This window comes from Caretta caretta, chromosome 7, assembly GCF_965140235.1.
Source record: "Caretta caretta isolate rCarCar2 chromosome 7, rCarCar1.hap1, whole genome shotgun sequence".
In the NCBI taxonomy this organism is placed as follows: domain Eukaryota; kingdom Metazoa; phylum Chordata; order Testudines; family Cheloniidae; genus Caretta; species Caretta caretta.
The window spans coordinates 90,614,407-90,637,390 of record NC_134212.1 but is presented as its reverse complement, the minus strand read 5'-3'; the positions used below and the strand labels follow the sequence as shown (position 1 = coordinate 90,637,390).

Below are 22,984 nucleotides of genomic sequence, written 5' to 3'. Positions count from 1 at the left end.
TTTCTCACTAGAAAAGAAGAGTATAAATGCAAAAAAGATGAACCATTTCCTGGACTGACCACCGTATATTGGTATTTGTACAAAGTATTTAGAAACTTGTACTTGTCAACTTGCCAAACTGGTTTTTGCTGCACATCTGACAGGATGAACAAGCCAAAAAGAGGCTTTTTGTTATATTGGAACAATAGCAACTGCTGCCTGGTTTAAAGTAAACTTAAGACTGCATGCATTTGCCTGACAAAATGAAAGAAGTGGCAATCTGGTCACCCAAAGAGGTGGCAAATTGGCTGATGGAGAATGCTGTGCCAGAATACTGTGAACCATTGGAATTTTACACTGGGCAGGATTTGATCAATCTAACTAAGGAGGATTTTAAGAAGCCACCTTTGTCACGTGTGTCTTCTGACAGTGGGCAGAGGTTGTTGTACATGATAGAAACTTTAAAAATGGAGCACCAAATTGAGGCGCACAAAAATGGGCATGCCAATGGGCACCTCAGCATCAGTACAGATGTCACCACGAGTGAAAATGATTTCAGCACTAAAATCAAATTGAATGGGATGCCAAATGGATATAGGAAGGAGATGATAAAGATCCCCATGCCAGAGCCAGAGCGTTCCCAGTATCCTATGGAGTGGGGGAAGACTTTACTGGCTTTTCTTTATGCACTTTTTTGTTTCATCTTTACCACAGTGACAATCTCAGTCGTTCATGAACGAGTGCCTCCCAAGGAGGTGCAGCGTCCCCTACCAGATGCATTTTTTGACCGTTTTAACCGTGTACAATGGGCCTTTTCTATTTGTGAAATTAATGGCATGATCCTTGTAGGACTCTGGTTAATTCAGTGGCTGCTCTTAAAATACAAGTAAGTACAATTTTTTGCAATGGTGGTGTTTGATATACTAATCGCTTTTGGGAGAAGCAGGTATTTAAGGTATAAAACTGAAATCTTTGTAGTCTTTTTAAGTGTTTCATTTTCTTGGGGTGATGACTTTTTTAAAGTCAATGTACTCTTGGCAGACTCAGAAAAATCTAAATATTTATCACATAGTCTATATAGATTTCTTTGGAGTGTACATTTTTTTTGTTCATAAAGTACAGAATGGAGCTAATCCTAAATACTGTAGTTAGTATAAATATGTGGGCTTGTCTTTACTTCAGAGTGAACTCAGGTGTTGCCCCAAATTCAAGTCCTGGCCACACACGAAAACCATTAAATTTTGACTGTGGTGGTGCTTTTAACTCAAACTAGGTCGCAGCTCGAATTAACGCAGCTCAATAGCACAACTCCTTAGCTGCTCTCAGAATCACTCTGCATACCTCAAATGTTCAGTTTGTCAGTGTGCCCACTCAGTTGAGTTAGGCCAGCTCAAGTGTAGATAACCAGACTTAATGCCATAGTGAAGACGTATGCTAAAAAGATTATATCACTCTTTTTTAAAAGTGCAAAAGAAGATAAACAAACAAATATAGTGAAAAACACACAAAAGGTACAAACTATATCATGTGAATAAAACCACATGAATAGTTCTGGGATTTCTGCATTTTAGCTAGCCATTTTAAGATATATGGGATTTGTCTTCCATGAGATGGGGCAGATAACGTCCACCTTAGACTACCAGTAGATAAACCAGTTTGGTAACTGATTAACATCAAATTTATCTCCTGTTAAGCTCTGTCAATGAAGCATTCAAAGCATTGACTTTTACCAGTATCAGGATTTTCATAGCTTGTCACTTTTCAAAGAGCAAGAATAAGCATATTTGAGTTCCAGAAACCAACTATTAAACATCCAAAAAGCAGTCTAGATAATCAGCATTGGACAGAATTGAACACTAATGACATCAGTGGGTGCTCACAGAGTATGGCCACTAGCAAAGTGACATGTTCAAGCGTGTCATTGAAAGGAATAGAATGCTACATAAACCTTCATGGCCCTTGACTACAGAGTATGTCAGAATTGTCTACGTGGGCTTGGCAGAAAAGCCTGAGGGTGAAAATTGCATGAAACTTTCATATAATTTGCTTAATAAATCAAAGTGGGTTCCCACAATTTCCCTTTCAAAAAAAAAAATCCAAAAATTGCCCTATCACTGTATCAGTTATATCCCCGGCATTCCATGCATCCTACCATCAGTTAATATTCTCATCCATCGTGCTGCCCGCACATTTCTTCACTTTCCTCTTTTCATACAGGTGTCAGAGTAACAGCCGTGTTAGTCTGTATTCGCAAAAAGAAAAGGAGGGCTTGTGGCACCTTAGAGACTAACCAATTTATTTGAGCATGAGCTTTCGTGAGCTACAGCTCACTGCATCGGATGAGCTGTAGCTGTAGCTCACGAAAGCTTATGCTCAAATAAATTGGTTAGTCTCTAAGGTGCCACAAGTACTCCTTTTCTTTTCATACAGTGAAGCAATTCTCCTTCATCCATCTACATTCTGTTCTGAAAAGGTTTCATACTCTGCCCAACTCCACGATATCTGAGCCCCCATAATTAATCCCCTTATTCCCTACAGTCCATCAGTACTCTCTGCCTTTCCCATCTCTACAGTCCACATGTTCCCTCTACCCCTTCATCTTTTCTCCTAGAGTCTGGTGCCTGGCTTATTTTCTCAGCAGTAATTTTCTGTTGGCCATTTTTGTTTCTTCCTTCAGGCAAACTTAGAAGTATGGGGCTGAGGGAAATGGGCCAGTGACTGAAACTCTCTCTTCCACAGCCAGCTGCTCAGCTCTCCCTCTCTCCAAGCTCCCTTCATGTGTCTCATAGGAGGAAGTCCGAGAGCTGAGGGCCCAAACGTCCGGGCCCAAATGTCTACACTGCAGTAAAAATCCCAAAGCCTGAGCCCCACGAGCCCATATCAAATGACCCAGGCTCTGAGGCTACAGGTTTTTTATCAGAGTGTTGGCATACACCAAAAGTCTTACATGTGAGGCAAGTTGAAAATTAGGACTGTTCAGTTAAGAGGAGATGAGCAAGTAGACACGATATGAATATTTAATAGTGAATGGAGGGGTACATTATTCTCATAATACATGAACAAGGAAACATCCAATGAAACTGAAAGGCAATCAATTTAAAACTGATTAAAATAAATATTTAAATACATTGTGAATATTTGCATGTCGAACTCGGTGCCCCAAGATATGATTGAGACCAAGATGTCTGCAAAATTCAAAAAAGCATTATACATTTCTATATAAAATGAGAATACCTGCAGTTATGACAGATAGGTTAAAAAATAACAGATATGAACTTCTGACAGATATGAAATAACAGACATGGACCACTAACATGGTGAAGAAGAAGCTTTATCTTGGGGCAGATTATTCCATAGTTGTCCATTGCAGAGTTTCTTGAAGCTTCCTGTGAAACATCTGGGTACTGACCACTGGCAGAGACAGGAAAACGGACTTGGTGGGCAATAACTCTGATTTGCTAGGGAATTTCTGGTGTTCCTGTTAAGAGTACAATTCCAGGAAAGTTTACAGGGATTAATCTGAGCAACTCCAATTTAAAGAAACACTATCAAATTTGAATTTGTATACTATTTTTTAAATCAAACTTCTGATAGAGTACCATTTCAATGGTAAAATCTCTTTTTTAAAAATTCTGTTTAAATAATTGTGTAATTTTCCAGCTTTTCTGCAGACATATGTAAAGGTCTTTCCAACACTAAAGGGTGGGTGGGCATGAGAACGACTTCCAGATGTCCTCAAGCATTACACTGAACAAAATATGGATGCTTGGAAAATTCAATGCAATAAAATTTTACTCAGCCACTAGCATGGGAGACATTTTCTCCACCCATTCCTCTGTTTTGCTATTCTGCTCTTTGGTGTTGGTGCCATTTCTATGAATAGTGAATTATTTCAATTGGAATCAAAACTATATTCAGACTTCCAGCTCTTGAAGCAATGCGCAATTTTAAAGAGTACAACCATCCAAAAGGCTCTTTTGCTGTCGTCTTCAGGAAAATGAATTAGAGCTGTTAACTAGCAGAATAGACTTCAACTTCTTTTCAGGAGGATCTACTATTTTTAAAAATATTCTCCAAAGTACTATGAATCCCTTCATCTAATGCCAAATTTCCAAGGTGCTCATGCAGGTGGTGCACAAATACCTGCTTCATATATGCATATATGCTGGGTAATACATTTATGTACGCTACATGTTGAACAGAATAAAATATGATCAGGAGTACCCCTTCTAGTGAGAGAAGTGGGCTATGGACTGTTCTATAGCTTGTTTATATATTTAAAAAAGACATTGTCAAGAATAGGTCTCAATTCTGCTTTTGAGTGGCTCCATGGAGTCTCTCTTGTCATTGCTTTCTTTTTATAGGTCTTAAAGTGATTGTGCCAGTCTCATTCGTGTTTCCTTTTTTTGAAAGGGTGGGGGAGAAGGAGCTATGGTACAAAATGTGGGAACAAATCAGTATGAGTATCAACTGCCCCAAAGCCCCTATCAGCTAGCTAGCCTAAGGAGGAGAGAGAACTTTACATTTGAGACCTTCCAACCTCCCACATCCTCCCTGGTGTCCAGGAACAATTCCCATTTTCTGGTTGTCTCCTGTGGCCTTACGGATCAAAAGTTTCTACACTTCCAGAAAATGAAAGGATGAATTTTCCTTGTATTGCCTTCCTAGATGTTACTTTCTTTCCACGCATATTTGTGATGACTCACAAGTCAACCAGTGCCTTGCCACCCCCAGTCATTGCCTGGGGTGGTAATGTGTCAGGTAATTATACTTGATCTGTTGCCAAGTTGTTTGCAGTTTAAACCTACTCTTGCTGAACAGCTACCATGCCCAGCATGGACATGACATAAAGTTGAAAATGTGGGTGATGAGAGGTGTATAGATGCTATCATTTGATGATTATTAATAGGTACATCTGTGAAGGAAAATAAGGACACATGTTATGGTTATAAGAAGCACATGGGATTTTTTCAGGGAAAAAGGTAATATGCAGCATTTATTGAAAATACATATGCATATGCATTCAGTTACACCACAAACACACACACATCCTGCAGATGGTCTTTATAGTTACCAGTCTGTCGTAGCTCGAGTCAATCTAATGGCCAATGGGTGCAGGAGTCAGGAGAAGAGCTGTTGGGGGCAGGATGTGTGGGGGGGTGCTGGAGTTAGGGCTGGGGTTGTGGGGGATGCAGGGGTCAGGGCAGGAGGCTGGGGTGGGTGAGGGGTCAGGGCAGAGGGCTGGAGGTGTGTGAGGGGGGTGCAGGGATCAGGGCAGAGGGCTGGGGGTGTGGGCTGGGGTCGTGGGCGTGCTCCCAGCCCCCTGCTCTGAGCAACTCACCAGGCTCCACTTCTCCCCCTCCCTCACAAGGGCCATCAGCTGTTCGGCAGCAGGGAGAGAGAGGAAGAGGGGCAGGAAGAGAGAAGAGGAGGGGCAGGAAACCAGCACTCTGGGGGAAGAGGCATGGCGGAGCTTGCCTACTCTGCAGCAGCAGTCGGCAGGACCAAGCTTCTTCACCCTGCCCTGGGGGAAGGGAGGCGAGGGCGGAGAAGAGCGGGCCGGGGCGGGCAGGATTTTTAATGGCACACTGCTGCCTGCCAGGGTCCCAGCCTGGGTTCAGCAGCAGGCTGAGCGGGCCTGGTGGCTGGGACTCGGCAGGCAGCAGCGTGCCATTAAAAATCAGCTCGCGTGTCGTCTTTGGCACACGTGCCATAGGTTGCCGACCCCTGCACTATAATATACATTAGCCTCTTATCTTAAATAGTTACCCAGACACTTCAACTTAAACACATTGGATTATATAAAACAACAAAACAAGTTTATTAACTACAAAGAGAGAGATTTTAAGTGAGTACTAGTAATGAGGCATAACATTCAGAAATGTTTACAAGAAAAACAAAGATAAAACAGGTTTCAGAGTAGCAGCCGTGTTAGTCTGTATCCGCAAAAAGAACAGGTGTACTTGTGGCACCTTAGAGACTAACAAATTTATTTGAGCATAAGCTTTCATGAGCTACAGCTCACTTCATCGGATGCATTCAGTGCAAAATACAGTGGGGAGATTTATATACACCAGCCTGAAGCAGAGGTGCAGGTGAACGAGCCTCTGATAGTGTGGCTGATGTGATTAGGCCCTATGATGGTGTCACTTGAATAGATATGTGGACAGAGATGGCAATAGCCTTTGTTGCAAGGATAGGTTCCTGGGTTAGTGTTCTTGGTGTGAGGTGTGTGGTTGCTGGTGAGCATTTGCTTCAGATTGGGGGCCCTAATCACATAAGCCACACTGTCAGAGGCTCGTTCACCTGCACATCTACCAATGTGATATATGCCATCATGTGCCAGCAATGCCCCTCTGCAATGTACATTTGCCAAACCGGACAGTCTTTACGTAAAAGAATCAATGGACACAAATCAGACGTCAAGAATTATAACATTCAAAAACCAGTCGGAGAACACTTCAATCTCTCTTGTCACTCGATTACAGACCTAAAAGTCGCACTTTTACAAAAAAAAACCCTGCAAAAACAGACTCCAATGAGAGACTGCTGAATTGGAATTAATTTGCAAACTGGACACCATTAACTTAGGCTTGAATAAAGACTGGGAGTAGATGTGTCATTACACAAAGTAAAACTATTTCCCCATGCTTATTCTCCCCCCCCCCCCTCGCAACTGTTCCTCACACATTCTTGTCAACTGCTGGAAATGGCCCATCTTGATTATCACTACAAAAGGTTTTTTTTTTCTCTCCTGCTTGTAATAGCTCACCTTAACTGATCATTCTTGTTATAGTGTGTATAGTAACACCCATTGTTTCATGTTCTCTGTGTATATAAAATCTTCCTACTATATTTTCCACTGCATGCATCCGATGAATTGGGCTGTAGCCCACGAAAGCTTATGCTCAAATAAATTTGTTAGTCAATAAATTTGTAAGGTGCCACAAGTACTCCTGTTCTTTTTAAAGATAAAACAATTTCTAGTTCCTAACTTAACAAACCATATTACATTCAAGCAAAATTTCTCACCACATGCTTCCAGCAAGATTACTGACCAAACTCTTTCTGGTCAGGAACCCACCCCCACCCCAACCTCCCTGAGAGTCCAATGGCTATTTCCTTTGTTGTCTTAGGTGCATAGAATGTGATGGGCAGGGAGACGGGGTTGGGGGGTGCCTTGGGGTGTTTGTGCTTCCCTTATATAGTTTCAGGCCCCCCCTTTTTGAAAAACATTTTCAGCTGAGAACCAGCAGATAAAGAGTCTGCGTGGAAGGATATTCTTGGCTGGCTTCTTTTCCCCCACCTGTTTGAGCTTCCTTTATTTCCCCTTCCAGCTTGATGACTCTGTTTAGTGCTTAAATGCAAATTAAGGCACACATACATTCCTTTGTTTAGGACAAACCTGTTTGCTCAGTTCTGCCAGGGTGAGGCTGTTGGATTGTGTTAATAACACCATACAGGGAAATCTTATAATTCCACATATAATGTTGCCACGCATAATTTATCAGGACAGTACTGACCACCAAATTATAAGTTTCTAATGATACCGCACAAGGCACATCTTGTACAAAGATTATTACAGTAGGGTGTAGGGTGTGAATACAGGGGTGTATTCTGTCACAGTATTAGCTTCTGATAGCACAGTACAGTTAAGTCTGGTTCAAAATAATTCCATGTATTCTCACAGAACATTCAATGAAAATCTAGCAATGTGAGCATAGTAGTACTGATTTCTGAATCACTTTGTCCTATAAATGAAGACAACACTCTATAATTTATTTTCTTTGAATACGTGTCAGTATCAATCTTACCGTGCATATGCATGTGCACAAGATTAGGGTTTTTTTAAAAGAGCAGTGCCAGATACTGGGCCCATATCAACCCTTCGTGCTGCCCTTTGAGGAGGAAATGTATTCCTCCTCGCCATTGCTGATCTATTCCTTCTTACCGGCTTAGAGCAGAGATTCCTCTTCTTGGGTATTGTAGAATGACCCCCAAGGAGGGTATTGGGAAGCCCCCAGTCAGAGCGCCACCTCAGCTGGTGCAGGAGTGGCACTGGAACGGCTTACCCCAACCTGACCAGTGCCTGTACAGTATGCCAACGTGGCCACACTGGCCTTGCTGAGGATCATCCTCCCACATGTCATGAAGCATATCATCCTCTCCAAAGGAGATCATGCTCCTCAGTGGCTTCACACCAGAACTCTAGGTGGTTCCATAAGAATAAGAGGTGTGTGACACAGAGGCCTATTGCCAAAGGGACTTTTGTTCTTTGCCACCCATCTTGCAGGATATTTATCCATAAGGGGTAACATGTAAGGTATCTACATGAAGCACATAACTTCTCAAGACTCATAATTATTGTGAGATATATGTTCAGGTAATATTTTAATGAATAATGTGCCTATGTTGAAAGTATGCATTGTGTCCTTAGAGTAGTCACCGGGTAATATGTCTCCGGGATGGCCCATTCAAGGAGGTGGGAGTTGTCACCTATCCCTGGATAGCCAATGATGTAATGCAAGGCTCTGTTGACTATAGAGTTGCTCCATCCCAAGGCTATCAAAGGAAAACTATCAGAGACAATTGCAAACAGACAAAACCACTTGGAAGTAAAAAAAAAAAACCATTACAACAGATGGGGGTTCGCCCTGTCTATGAATAAAGATAAAAGACTATAGCACAGAATGGGAAGGTGCACTCTGAATCCATTCACAGAGAAAACATCTTGTGGCATGGAGGTGTTTTCCTGAAAGTTTGGTTCCTGATTCCTGTAAAGCCATCAGCTCTACAACAGACTGATCTTGGGGTGGGGTTGGAGAGACCTACTTGATTAGATAGGAAAGGAGATGTTAGGGGGCTTATTCCTTCACCCACTTACTTCCCTGGTCCTTCTCGCATGAACAGAGAGCAACAATACCCAAAGTCCAAAAGTGCAAACAATTCGATGTTTATTGGGGTGAACCTCCAGTAAGCATGATTCCAGTTTCCTTCCTTAGTGTCCCCCTTCCCAGCTCTGACACCACAGAGCCTTACACCTGTGTCCCTGTTCCCATTCCTGCCCTTTGCCAAACATGATTCCAATTTCCCCACCCCCATTCCCTGTTCCCATTTCCCCCTTTAGCAAAACATGATTCCAATTTCCCCACCCCCATTCCCTGTTCCCATTTCCCCCACGCACACCCACACACTTCCTGACTGACTGCAGACTATATAGTAAAACTTGAATTCTGCTTAGCTATACCTTAACCAATCATTTTACTGAAATTTAACTAACCAATCCTAACATATTGTAACATGATTATTTAACCAATTATATCCCACCACCTTAATTAGTTTACACCCAGCAAAATTAATTATACAGCAGACAGAAACAATCACAGAACCAGACAGAGATTATACAGACAAACAATAGGGAAATGAGGACTACAGTGATAGAACAAGAAATGAGGATTTCACATCCCAGCTATTGATAAGTGAGTTCTTGCCAGACAGGATGCTATCAAACTAAATTTCCTTTTACATTTTCTAGGCACTTCCCTTTCTCTGGAGGTGGTAGGCATTATCAGGACAGGAGTGTATTCCTAACAGCCCAATAGCACCTTCTTTCAATGTGACTAGTTTGGAATGTGAGGAGGTGACCGGTTGCTTCCCAGCTTATGGCTGCCTCTGTTGCTTAGCCAAAGATCTTAGCTGAAGCACAGGGCCTCAGACTGTCACAGTAAGAGAAGGACCTTACACGGGCAGACAGTGATTTTGATTCTTTCTTTTATACCTCTGTAACTAGCCAAGTGATAAGAATACACCTAAATTCTTAGAGTATAGGCCTTTACAGACAGGCCTGAATATCTATATCCTAACAGATAACTATTGTTAAGTATGGTCTTTAGTTCACATTTTACTATTTTGTTTTGTATGAGGACAACACAAGATATCTCACTGTATACCTCTCCCACTGAACATCAAGGCCCACTCCATCACAGCTCAAACAACATCCTCTGCCTGCTTCCGTGATCTGCCAGGCACCAATGTGGAGTAACCCACTGACCTTTATCAAGCATTATGCATTGAGCCTAATGGCTAGATCAGATGCCAAATTCAGGAGCGCAGGACTACAATCACTGTTCAGCTCTTCCAGCTGGCATTAGAGAGTGTCAGCTTAGAGAGACAAGGTGGATGAGGTAATATTTTTTATTGAACCAACTTCTGTTGGTAGGAGAGACACAAACTTTCAAGGAAGAGCTCTGTGTAGCTCTAAAGCTTGTCTCTCCTACCAACAGAAGTTGGTCCAGTAAAAGATATTACCTCACCCTCTGTAATATCCTTGGGCCAACATGGCTACAATACTGCATATAGCTGACACTCCTCATTCTCACTATCCTAAGGGGATACTGCTTGCCAGTCACCAACAGTGGGATCCATAGACACGGACTCAAGAGAGTAGTTACGTTTGCTATAGTAACTGTGGGTCTTCAAGCTGTTGTTCATCTCCACATTCCATTTCCACTTTCAGTCTTTAGCTATCACAGCTTTCGAATGGTGAGGGAACTGAAGCAGGGTCATAGCCTCTCTGCCCTTTTGACCTCACAGAGGAGCACAAGGAAGGAGGCACATTGATTTAAAAAAATCTGATTTTGTGTGCATGAGGCTCATGTGGATCTACAGTGTGGGTTGCACACTGATTGCAACATCTTGATGAACCACAGTTCTTTGAGTTGGCTGCCTCCTAGATTTGTGGCTAAACTTTTCTCCCTACAGAAACATAACTAATTGAGCATTTTAGAGGAAGAAGATTCAGAGAGCTATGTTATGAGTTTAAAAACCTGGCATTTGGGTAAGTATTCCAAACCCATATATGCTCAATCAAGTGATTAGCCTTTTAACAAGGAGACCAGAAATCTTTGACATCATAAGTAGGATATTTATAATACAACTTCCTTCATTGCCTTTTACCTTTATAGCTGTTAGTAATTAAAAGACCATTTGGATTATTCTCAGGCAAACTATCAGAAGTAATCCCTGATCTTCTGAGATGACAAAGTAACCATGGAGACAAAGAAAAAAGCATTCATAGGTATAATTATTCCACTGGATAGTGAAGATAACTGGGAAGTCCCTGATATGTTACCATAGGTTGTATGTTAATATATCAAATGACATTTTGACTTGTTGTTTAAACATTATCTCCATTTTTGTATGGGCACAGTGAGGCCCTGAAGTTCAGGGTCCAATTCAGGAAAGCATCCCTTTTTAGGGAAGTTAAGCATATTTAAATGCTTTGCTGAATCAGAGTCTTGTTCAAAGGTACATAATGAGTTGGTGCCAGAATATGTGTTGGGGTTCCAAGCTCCCTGACTACTTCTCTAACTGGAAAATCATACTTCCCCATGAATCAGTTTTCCTTTAACTTTTGTAAACCATAATAAATAGATTTAATCCTAAATACATTTAACAAGAGGATTTATCTGAGATAATCTAATTTGACTAGCTTTTATTTTCTCAACAATAATGCTATGGCATATGAATAAGTTATTTAGCCAAGAGGCTTAATTCTTAGCTTTTATATAATATATAATGATATAAAAATGGAAAATAATAATATAGAACTTTGAGGATATTTTTGGCCAACATTAATAATATTTAGTCATTTACTCTATGCTGTCATTAACTCATTAACCGGTAATTAAGTCTTTGAAAATGTTGCTCATTACAGTCACACACCCTGAACCATCCTGAATTTAATACTAACATTTCGTTCATAAATCTAGGAAATGTAAATTAAATTAGCTTGGGTTTTTTGTTTTTGAAGAGCAAACTGTGCCCACTAGTGATGCATGCATCAATAGCATTATATGAGAGGATTCTGTTCTATTGTGTATAGACTTATATACTGATTTCATCACCATAGTATTTGCGAGCTTGCCAGTAGTGGTTTAAGCATCGTAACTAATGTCTGTCATGTGTTTGTTCTCTTATCCTCTTCCCAAGGAGAAACGTGTGCGCAATGGAGTATTTTATTTGTTTTTTGGTTGTTTGGTTTTCATATGTTCATAACATATTTTGACTTTTCAGGCTAGATTCCCATTCTCAAAAACAGTGGTGGTGCTGCCCCCCTTACACCGAATAGCCCAGTGCCCTAACCATTGGAGCTATGGAGTCATTCAGTCTATCACAGTAAATGTATAAGTATTTTGTATAAAGTGCGACAGTTTCAACAGGAGAGAGACCCTCAGAATAGCCAATAGCCTGGTGCTTAGCGTATCTTGGGGAGCGGGGAGACCTAGGTTCAAGTCCCAGCTCCGGAGTGGAGATTGAAATTCCTTTCTCTCACATCCCAGATGAATGCCCTAATCACTGAAGTACTGCATATAAAGGGTTTTGTGAATCTAGCCTTCATTTTTTGCTTTTATTAAAAATACTCCAAATTAAATGTTTTGTTCAACCCTAAATTAAAGTTTTCAGACTTCAATTCATTGAAAATGCTAAAAAAAATAAAATAAATAAAAATTGGCTTCTATTCAACCAGAGCCAAATTTTTTTTATTTTTCCAGAACTATTAGCAAACCAAAAAATGAATTGGCACAGCTCTACTGAGTATGACTAAGGGTTGCAGAATCCACCTGTAATTTAAGCTATCTACCTACAGTGCATAAAACCATTACACTCTAGTGCAACTCCTCACAGTTGGGTCTCAGAAGTATATTACAAGTTAGTAGCCATTTGTTAATTAGTGAACTTAAAAATATTGTCTGAGTCTCTCTCCTTTGGTGTGCTATAATGGTATACATAGTTGCAGCAATCTTGTCAGTATTTCCAGCCTGAGAAAAACAGTGGTATTGAATTTTTACTTCACATTTGCCTTTTACAGTTTATTCTGTGTCTTTAGCCCAGAGTCTGCTAAACCAGTTAGTTTAAATAGAACTAAAATCAGAGAGCTATATATAGTTTAATAAAGTGGATGTTCAGCCTTGAGTTCAGCTTTTGCTCCTTAGTGAAATTGATCTCTCTAATGGAATAATGCCCTTATCCCAGTTTGCAATAGTTACATCCATGGAGATATAGTCTGATAGTACAACCTTAAACCTTCTTTAGTGTATTCCTGTTTGCAAAAATATTTACTGTTTCAAGAGGAAGTAATCCTTCTTTGTCTGAAAGATATGTGTGTACACAATATATTGTTTGAAATTTTTCCATCAAAGCATTTAAATCTCTTTTGTAATATTAATCTAGCATTGTTGAGTCATGCTGTAGTCAGATCAATAGTACTGCAACTAATTGACTCTGCCAAAAGCCATTAAAAATCAAATTGTCAGCCATTTGTGAGTTTCACAAGAGTTCAGTTTGCTACTGGTTGTTTTGAAACTTTACTTGTTTAAATGGTATTAGATGTGTTTTTGTCTGGATTAAGTGCTTTTAAAAAAGTGAAATTTGAAAGCAGTCACAAGTAAATGCTTTAGGAATCCTTGCCTAAATACGAAGTTTTTACTTTAACAGAGACAGTCTGGGGAAGGAGAGCAGCAAGAGTGGGAAGGGATAACTTTTCAGTATGTTTACTATATAATCTTCTTGCAGACAGCTTCTCTTAAAGTATTCTATGGAAAGTGCTATAATGATAGAGTAATATACCTGGGGCCTTGTATGGCAAGTTGTCAAGGTTCCTTCCCCACTCTGAACTCTAGGGTACAGATGTGGGGACCTGCATGAAAACCTCCTAAGCTTACTTTCACCAGCTTAGGTTAAAACTTCCCCAAGGTACAAACTATTTTACCCTTTGCCCTTGGACTTCCACTGCCACCACCAAACATTTATCTGGGTTTCTTTATTAGGAAAGCGTTGTTTGGAAACGTCTATCCCCCAAAATCCTCCCAACCCTTGCACCCCACTTCCTGGGGAAGGTTTGGTAAAAATCCTCACCAATTTGCATAGGTGACCACAGACCCAAACCCTTGGATCTTAAGAACAAGGAAAAAGGATTTTAATAGAAGTAAAAAGTAAAAAATCTGTAAAATCAGGATGGTAAATACCTTACAGGGTAATTAGATTCAAAACATAGAGAATCCCTCTAGGCAAAACCTTAAGTTACAAAAAGGCACACAGACAGGAATATCCATTCTATTCAGCACAGCTTAATTTCTCAGGCATTTAAAGAAATCATAATCTAACGCATATCTAGCTAGATTACTTACTAAGTTCTAAGACTCCATTCCTGTTCTATCCCCAGCAAAAGCATCACACGCAGACAGACCCAGACCCTTTGTTTTTCTCCCTCCTCCCAGCTTTTGAAAGTATCTTGTCTCCTCATTGGTCATTTTGGTCAGGTGCCAGCGAGGTTATCCTAGCTTCTTAACCCTTTACAGGTGGAAGGATTTTTCCTCTGGCCAGGAGGGATTTTAAAGGTGTTTATCCTTCCCTTTATATTTATGACACAAGTAGAGACAGTATGGGAGAAAGGATAATGTTTGATCTTACCTAAGAATTCTACTTTTGGCTGGATGAGAAACTGCAAGCCTAGTTTGCCATCATTTCCTCAGTTTTAAATGCTGATTATTTTACGAAAGCAAAACCAACATAACATGTAACTAACATAAGGTTGTACCAGTTCTTCACCAGATTTCTTCTATGTTAAGTTTCTTTCCTCTAACCTTTATCTGTTGTTTTTGAGAATATCTCAGAGTGATTCTCTTCCTCAGCACAGTGAGGCTTAATCCTGATGTATCATATATGTGCTTGCCAATATTTAATATTATTGCTACTGTTATTATAGTTATTACTACTATAATTACATTGAAAGTTGGCAGCAGAAGGCTAAGTGGGCCAAATTTTGGGTTGGCCTCAACCTGCAACCTAAAGTTATACTTGTATTTTGTGTGCCATTGGTACTTGCAAAGCCTGCATTTCATTTTTAACATGAATTTGCAATTAGGGTGACAGCTAATGATCAGTTTTTCACACTCAAACCTGAATGGATAAAACTTGCAGATGTAATTATAGAGGTAAATTTTGAAACGTGTGACTGATTGTGTTTTCATGAGTCCACTGTGGATCCATGGTATTTAAACCTCCAGTTCTTCTTCAAGTGCTGGTTCCTATTGTATTCCTCATGTGGGTACACATGTGCAGCATGCACCTGAGTTCAGAGATTTTAACAAGCTGTGTCTCTTGGTCCACATATGCTCAGTTGGTCTCCTCATGCTTCTGAGCAAGAGTAGAAGAGGCAGTACAGGTTGACACCCCCTCAGTTCCTTACCGCCGCATGGTCCTGAGTCAGAATTCAATGTTCTCTCTTTCTTCAGCTTTCAGAGATCCTGCAGATAAAATAGTATATAGTTATTCTTTTTAGTTTAGTACAGCTATAGTTTTAGTGTCATTTGTGTACTTTGCTTCCCAGGACCGGGGACTACCTCCCTGCAGTCTGGGCCTATGCCCAAAGTCCCAGGCTTCAAAAACTGCATCTCCTGCACTAGATCCTTCGCTGTCAAAAAGGAACACCAATGTTGTGTCTACTGTCTGGGTGAGACACACATTTCTTCTGTGTTTGTTGATCATTTCCACCAATAAATTGCAAACCCTGTGAGCTTCATCTTAGGAAACCCTTAATGGAGAAGGCCCTGAGGCCCCCCTCTGATCTGGGGCAGGGAAACCCTCCTCTACAGCAGCCTCAGTAAATGAGCACATGCCTAGGAGCAGAGCCTTCAATTTCAAAGACCAAAGACTCTTCCTTCAGGGCTTCCCATGAGAATAAAGGGCGTTCCCATGGGCGCAAGGACAGATGCCTGTCAAGAACTGTCCATAAGAGATGTGCTCCTTCCCTGAGCCGATCGAGGTTGGGTGAGCCTTCTAAAGGAGGGCAAGTTGGTGGCAAAAAGAGCTTTTCAGGTTGAAGTTGATGCAACAGTTATAGTATCCAGAAGCTTGACCACAGGTTTTTTTATGAGGAGGGATTCTTGGTTGCAATCCTTGGGCTTTCCCAGGGAAGTGAAGAATACTATGCAGGACCTTCCCTTTGATGAGTCAAACCTCTTTAATAAGAAAATGATTGACTCTTCATTCATTAAAAGACTTGAGGGTACCCTCCACTCCCTATCTGTATTCCACTACCTGCCCTCCGTCCCCTCTGCTTCTGGTCTGGTTGGATTCACCATGAGAAGAGAAACTGAGGGGACGTCAACCAGCAGTACCTCTTATATCCTCACTCGAAAACACAAGAAGACCCACTATGGATATGAGGGCCAATGGACGCCGCTCGGTAAAATGTCTGGACTCGGATGCATGCTCATGCATATCCATGTGTTGAATACAGATACAGACCACATATTTCAAAGGACTTCCGATATTAGTAAACAACCTCCTTTTGTCATTGGTTGGTCTAATTCAGCTTTGTAATAATTGTATTTCTGTATTTTAGATTGCTGATTCTCTTTCATGAGTAACAATTTTTAATGTATATGAGTAAATCGAATATGATTGCTCCTTTTGGAAGATAATTCACTGTTCGTAGATGCAGAGATACTCTGTAGAGATTAAAGGAATTCAGCCTCTGGCTAGAAACCTATGTTAGTTTTGGACTGGCTTTGTTTGCTATCTTTAAACTATGAGTTATTTGTATTTATGAGGAATGGTGGTAGGAAGCGATCGTAGGTTAGTGTTTAGAACTAAAAGTTAGAAATTTGGAGTTTAGTCTTAATTCTGCCACTTAATTCTGCCACTGAGTTACTGTGTAATCTTAATTGCATTCTGTGCCTGTTTTGCACCTGTAAAATGGGAGATACCTTCTATTTACTACTGTTTGTAAAGTTCTTTAATAGTTTTAAATGAAAGCTGATGTAGATGCATAAAGCATTATTAAAATTACTGAGCTTGAATTGTCAACATGATATTCTAGACTGATGCCTTTCATGTTTTTAGACAAATCTTGGTAGAATTTGTTTCCTTAGAATGACACTTGTTTCCCCCCTTTCTCCAGGTCTATTATTAGCAGAAGATTTTTCTGTATAGTTGGCACACTATACCTATATCGGTGTATTACGATGTATGTAACTACACTGCCAGTACCCGGTATGCATTTCAACTGTTCTCCAAAGGTAAGTTTTTCTCACTGCAATTCCATTTGGTAGCTTCTGTTCTTTTTCCTTTTTCCACACGCCAGAGATCCTTAATAACTGTGAACAGACCTGTTGATTGTAACTCTCATACAAGTTGGAATGGCAAGGACGTTTTTTCACAGATCGTCAATGCTGCAAATTTGTCAATCGGGGTGCTAGCTGTTGAACAATGCAAAGCACTCCCTTCTCAGGCCTAATTTACAGTGTTTGTGTCAATTTTTAACTATTTTGATTAGGGGTGTGACTTTTTTGTTTTGTTTTTTTTCTGAGATAGTGGCATCTGTACATCCTATAATGAGATGCAGTTACTGATGTAGAGGTGCCATATACCACTGTAGCTTACTTCTAGAGCTGAGCAAAATTTGAAATTTCCATCTCATGGGAAATTCCAGTATTTCAGCATTTGTATTTTCATCCCGAATGGAAAAGAAAAGTTAACATTTGGAAAATTTTCATGGAATTAAATATTCCAAAAAACTTAATTTCAAAAATATTAAAATGTTTTCTCCTTTTTCGATCGAAACAAAACCTTTCATCATTCCTGAAATTAGTGTTTCGTTTCTGTTGGTTGAACTCAGGTAGGATGCTTCGTTGCAAGTTAGTTCGACATTAAACTGTATTTTCCCCATTGTGGCGCATTGACACATATAGTCATAGAAGATTAGGGTTGGACGAGTCCTCAGGAGGTCATCTAGTCCAACTCCCTGCTCAAAGCAGGACCAACCCCAACTAAATCATCCCAGCCAGGGCTTTGTCAAGCTGGGCCTTAAAAACCTCTAAGGATGGAGATTCCACCACCTCCCTAGCTAACTCATTCCAGTGCTTCATTACCCTCGTCGTGAAATAGTCTTTCCTAATATCCAACCTAGACCTCTCCCGCTGCAACTTGAGACTATTGCTTCTTGTTCTGTCATCTGTCACCACTGAGAACAGCCTAGCTCCATCCTCTTTGGAACCCCGCTTCAGGTAGTTGAAGGCTGCTATCAAATCCCCCTGCACTCTTCTCTTCTGCAGACTAAATAAGCCCAGTTCCATCAGCCTCTCCTCATAAGACATGTGCCCCAGCCCCCTAATCATTTTAATTGCCCTCCACTGGACTCTCTCCAATTTTGGGGGGCCCAAAACTGGACGCAATACTCCAGATGTGGCCTCACCAGTGCCAAATAGAATGGAATAATCTCTTCCCTTGGTCTGCTAGCAGTGCTCCTACTAATGCAGCCCAATATGCCGTTAGCATTCTTGGCAACAAGGGCACACTGTTGACTCATATCCAGCTTCTCGTCCACTGTAATCCCCAGGCCCTTTTCTGCAGAACTGCCCCTTAGCCAGTTGGTCCCCAGCCTGTAGCAGTGCATGGGATTCTTCCATCCTCAGTGCAGGACTCTGCACTTGTCCTTGTTGAACCTCATCAGATTTCTTTTGGCCCAATCCTCCAATTTGTATAGGTCACTCTGGACCCTATCCCTACCCTCCAGTGTATCTACCTCTCCCCCCAAGTTTAGTGTCATCCGCGAACTTGCTGAGGATGCAATCCATCCCATCATCCAGATCATTATTGAAGATGTTGAACAAAGCCAGCCCCAGGACCAACCCCTGGGCAACTCCGCTTGATACTGACTGCCAACTAGACATCAAACCATTGATCACTACCTGTTGAGCCCGACAATCTAGCCAGCTTTCTATCCACCTTATAGTCCATTCATCCAATCCATTTTTCTTTAACTTTCTGTCAGGAATACTGTGGGAGACCATATCAAAAGCTTTGCTAAAGTCAAGATATATCACATCCACCACTTTCCCCATATCCATAGAGCCAGTTATCTCATCATAGAAGGCAGTCAGGTTGGTCAGGCATGACTTGCCCTTGGTGAATCCATGTTGACTGTTCCTGATCACCTTCCTCTCCTCCAAGTGCTTCAAAATGGATTCCTTGAGGACCTACTCCATGATTTTTCCAGGGACTGAGATGAGACTGACCAGTGTGTAGTTCCCCAGATTCTCCTTCTTCCCTTTTTTAAAGATGGGCACTATATTTGCCTTTTTCCAATCATCCAGGACCTCCCCTGATCACCACGAGTTTTCAAAGATAATGGTCAATTGCTCTGCAATCACATGAGCCAAGTCCCTCAGCACCCTCGGGTGCATTAGATCTGGCCCTATGGACTTGTGCATGTCCAGCTTTTCTAAATTGTCCTTAACCTGTTCTTTCACCACTTAGGTGAACATGGAAGTTGTATTTTGGGAGCCTGATGGTCTCTATTCTCCCCAAGGACCAAGCTTCACAGCTGGACTATATCTGCGATTCACAAGTCCCCATACAGTTTCATCAAAGAGGAGTCCAGATGGCATTGTGGGATTTGTAGTCCTCCAGAGAGCCTGACCTGTAGGTCCCATGAGGCAATGCACTAGTAGGAAAGTGCAGTGTGACGGGGCAAGGCCAGATGGCTATAGAAAAGTAGTGGGAGATAGATATATTAGCTCCAGGCTAAACAAATCCCTGGTACCAGGATAAGTGAAATGGCAGCTGCTCCAGGTCAATTAAGACACTTGGGGCCGATTAAGAACTTTCCAGAAGGCAGGTAGAATGCTAGGTTGATTGGGACACCTGAAGCCAAACAGGGGCTGGCTGAAGCTAGTTAAAAACCTCCCAGTTAGTCAGGTGGGTGTTCATGTCAGGAGTTGTGGGAGGAAGTTGCGCTGTTGGAGAGACTGAGTATTACACACCATATCAGGCACAAGGAAGGAGGCCCTGAGGTAAGGGTGAAGTGGAGCTTGAGGAAGTGAGGGCTGCTGTGGGGGAAGTAGCCCAGGGAATTGTACATGTCATGTTTCTAAAAGGTCAGCTACCATAGCTGATACTATTAGGGTCCCTGGGCTAGAGCCCGGAGTAGAGGGTGGGCCCGGGCTCTCCCCTCTCCCCCCCAACCTTTGCCCCCTGATTAATCACTGAGACTGGGAGACAACAGAGACTGTGCAAGGAAGGATAACTTCTCCTCACCTCCCTTGCTGGCTTATGATGAAAATGGCTTCCCTTGTTTCTAGAAAGAGAAGGGTTACGTGGAGGGTCACAGTGAGCCTCTGAGGCTAGCGAAATCCGCCAGGAAATGCGGGACCCACGGAGGCAAGGACAGAGCTTTGTCACAGCAGTTTAATGTTTTGTTGAATTGATTTGAAACAAAGCATTACAGGTTAGTTAAACAAAGTAAAATATTCCAATTTGTATCAAACTGACCCAATGAGAAATATCTTGTTTCCATTTTTCTAGTAGAAAATCAAAGAGTCTTTGAAAAACAGAAATTTTCCAATAAAAAAATTAGATTTTGTGGACAGTAAATTTTCCATCTTAATGATTTTCTTATGGCAAATTCCCACCCAGCTCTACTTACTCCCCTAAATTTACAAGACTAAGCTATCCTAGCATAAGCACCTTTATATGGGTATAATTGCATCTGCACTAAGGGGGTTATATTATACCAGTTTGAAACCAATATAATTTAAGCGATACAAAAACTGAAGACAAGCTGTAGTGCTTTCTCAGTCTCTCCATAGCATTCCTATCCCTCGCCAGCCTAGATGTTAATTATGGTAATTATTAAACTTGAGAGAAATAATCTAATCAGCCTATTTGAAACCTCCCACGTACAAGCTCTCTACGGCTTCGTCCACATTTTTCTGGTTTGGTGAAACTCCACTTCCAGAGCAGAATTAGTTATAGGCCATCTTAAAAGTCCAAAACCCCTTAACCTACTTTACAGTAGTATTGCTACTGTTCTTTTATGGGTGGAACTGCACTGATGCAGAAAAATGCCTACATGTTCTTAAAGTAGACAAACCCAAAATGTTTGGTTTCCAAGAGAAAATGTTCCAATGAGTGTGCTGACCAATGATGGAAATTAGCTCTGCTTATATGACGACAGTGCAGTCTTTGCCAAATCGTATGTGGCTGCTTGGAGACATAAGTCTTTGTAAATGGAGGAATGGGTAGGGACATGAGAAGGAGAAATTGGCAACATGTGTAATCAGTCAATTAAACAGTGAGCCACTATAAGTACAAAAAGAAAACAGATACTATAATTCCAAACTGAGTAAATCTGCCATTTCTGAAAAGGAACATTCTTTATTTCAACAGAAATTAGGCAGATTTGCCAATGTTTTAAATGACCTTTATAACAAGGACTAACCTGCACTGTACTGCATTACTGCAGAGTTTTGATATATTGATTAGCCTCTCTTGATCTTTCTCAGGACTTCCTTGTAAAATACAGAACATTTTCAATCCCGAAAACCCCTTCTCATCTCCTTATCTGAGTCAAACATGATTTGAAATAAATTATTTGGTGTTTGGGAGAATTCTAGGCTTTTATGAGTAATGCAGGAAGTATAATCACCACGAAAGACACTAAACAGATCCTTAATGTTAGAACTGTCTGAAAAGTACAATTCATGCCTTCTGTTGAGTTTTTAAAACAAGAATGAGCTCTAAAATAAAGAAATATTAGTCTTCAGAAGACAAATGTATTCAGTAGTGACTGATTTAAGTAGTACATGTTTTGTTCTAATTATTAAGTGGTTACCATGGCTACTATAGGCTGTGAACCTCTTTAAAATTAGATTAAGATACAGCATGAAGAATTATCTGGTTACTACACTAATCCATTAGATCCTAGCTGGTTAATATACTAAGCCGTTAGATCCTACACTTCCAGTAGTTTGTGGGCATGCAATACAGTCTTTTCTTTGAGTGACTAATATGCCCCTGTTATGCTTGCAACAAAGTGTAAAAAAATTCCATTACTTCCATTAGTGGCCTCTTTTGAATGAATTAAAATATCTGATCGGAGTCACTCTAGCAGGTGTGAGCAGCCCAGGCAGTATCTTACAAACACTCCATAAAACAGTTAATGATCTTCTGGAAGGAGCCAAAACCTTTGTTTGGAGGGGGAGTGGAATCTTCAGAAATAGATTTTTAAGTGTGTGTGTATATATATATATGGTACATTCCAAAGGCAAAACAAAACAAAAAAATCTCCAGAAGTATCTTTGAGCCTAAATCATTCATTGCATAGATAGTTTAAACATCAAGAGGAAGGGATAAACCCAGTCAGATATGTGGAAATCTACCTGGCCCTTCCACCTACTGTTTAAATTGAAGTAAATTTGCACGCATGCACATGCAGCTCCTCTGTGGGCTACACTAGTTAAATTTCTTTCAAAATGAAAAGTGGAGACTAATGTTCTGAGGCCTCTTAGATTTTACAGTCAAACTGCTTGTGGTTTGCTGGCAGTGAAGCCCACTCCGGTGAGCCAGAGAAGGCTCGTCAGACTGCCAGTGCTGCTAGGAACGGGAAGCAAGTCCCAGGACATATGTGGTATATGGATACTTCAATGCATCCATGTCTTCCAGGGAGCATAGGTGGACAGAGGTCAACAGTAGGAATCATGAGGAGAGAAAAGGGCTAACTATAAAAGATGGCCACGGGTCAGCCCTGTCCTTCTCATTGATAATCCCTTGTGCTTGGGGTGGAAGACAGGGTTTCCACGCCAGTGGGCTAGCTGAAGCTAGAGGGAGATAGTAAGCCTCCGAAGAACCAGAGCTTCATTAGAGGTCAGAGAAGCCTGTACACTGTTTCTTGCTTCAGGCTGGGGGCAGGGAGACACTGCAATGCCGAACCCTTAACTCCAAACTTATGCTTCCCACATGAAAGAACAACATGTCACACGCTTTCCCATTTATGTCTGCTATAAATATAAATTATAGTGTTGCTGAAAAAGGTTAAGCTTTTCATTACAGTGTGAGTTGGATTAATTTGGTGAGTCTCTTGTGTGTCTGTATCCTTGGGAGAGGGGTGGAGTATGTTTAATGTTGTGACTGGATGTTAAAGTATTACAAACAAGTTTTC

The 22,984-nt window shown here is 41.0% G+C and overlaps 1 protein-coding gene across 14 annotated transcripts in view; it reads left to right on the top strand.

Annotated features, from left to right (window-relative positions):
* The window catches only part of SGMS1 (sphingomyelin synthase 1), a 208,142-nt gene that overhangs the window by 174,260 nt on the left and 10,898 nt on the right, over nt 1–22,984 (top strand). For all 14 annotated transcript variants that reach the window (XM_075130930.1, XM_075130927.1, XM_075130924.1 and 11 more), the window contains 2 exons: nt 12–865; nt 16,946–17,063. In XM_075130930.1, coding sequence (XP_074987031.1) covers nt 225–865; nt 16,946–17,063 — 759 coding nt within the window. In that variant the 5' untranslated portion in view covers nt 12–224. The remainder of the gene's footprint in view (nt 1–11; nt 866–16,945; nt 17,064–22,984) is intronic.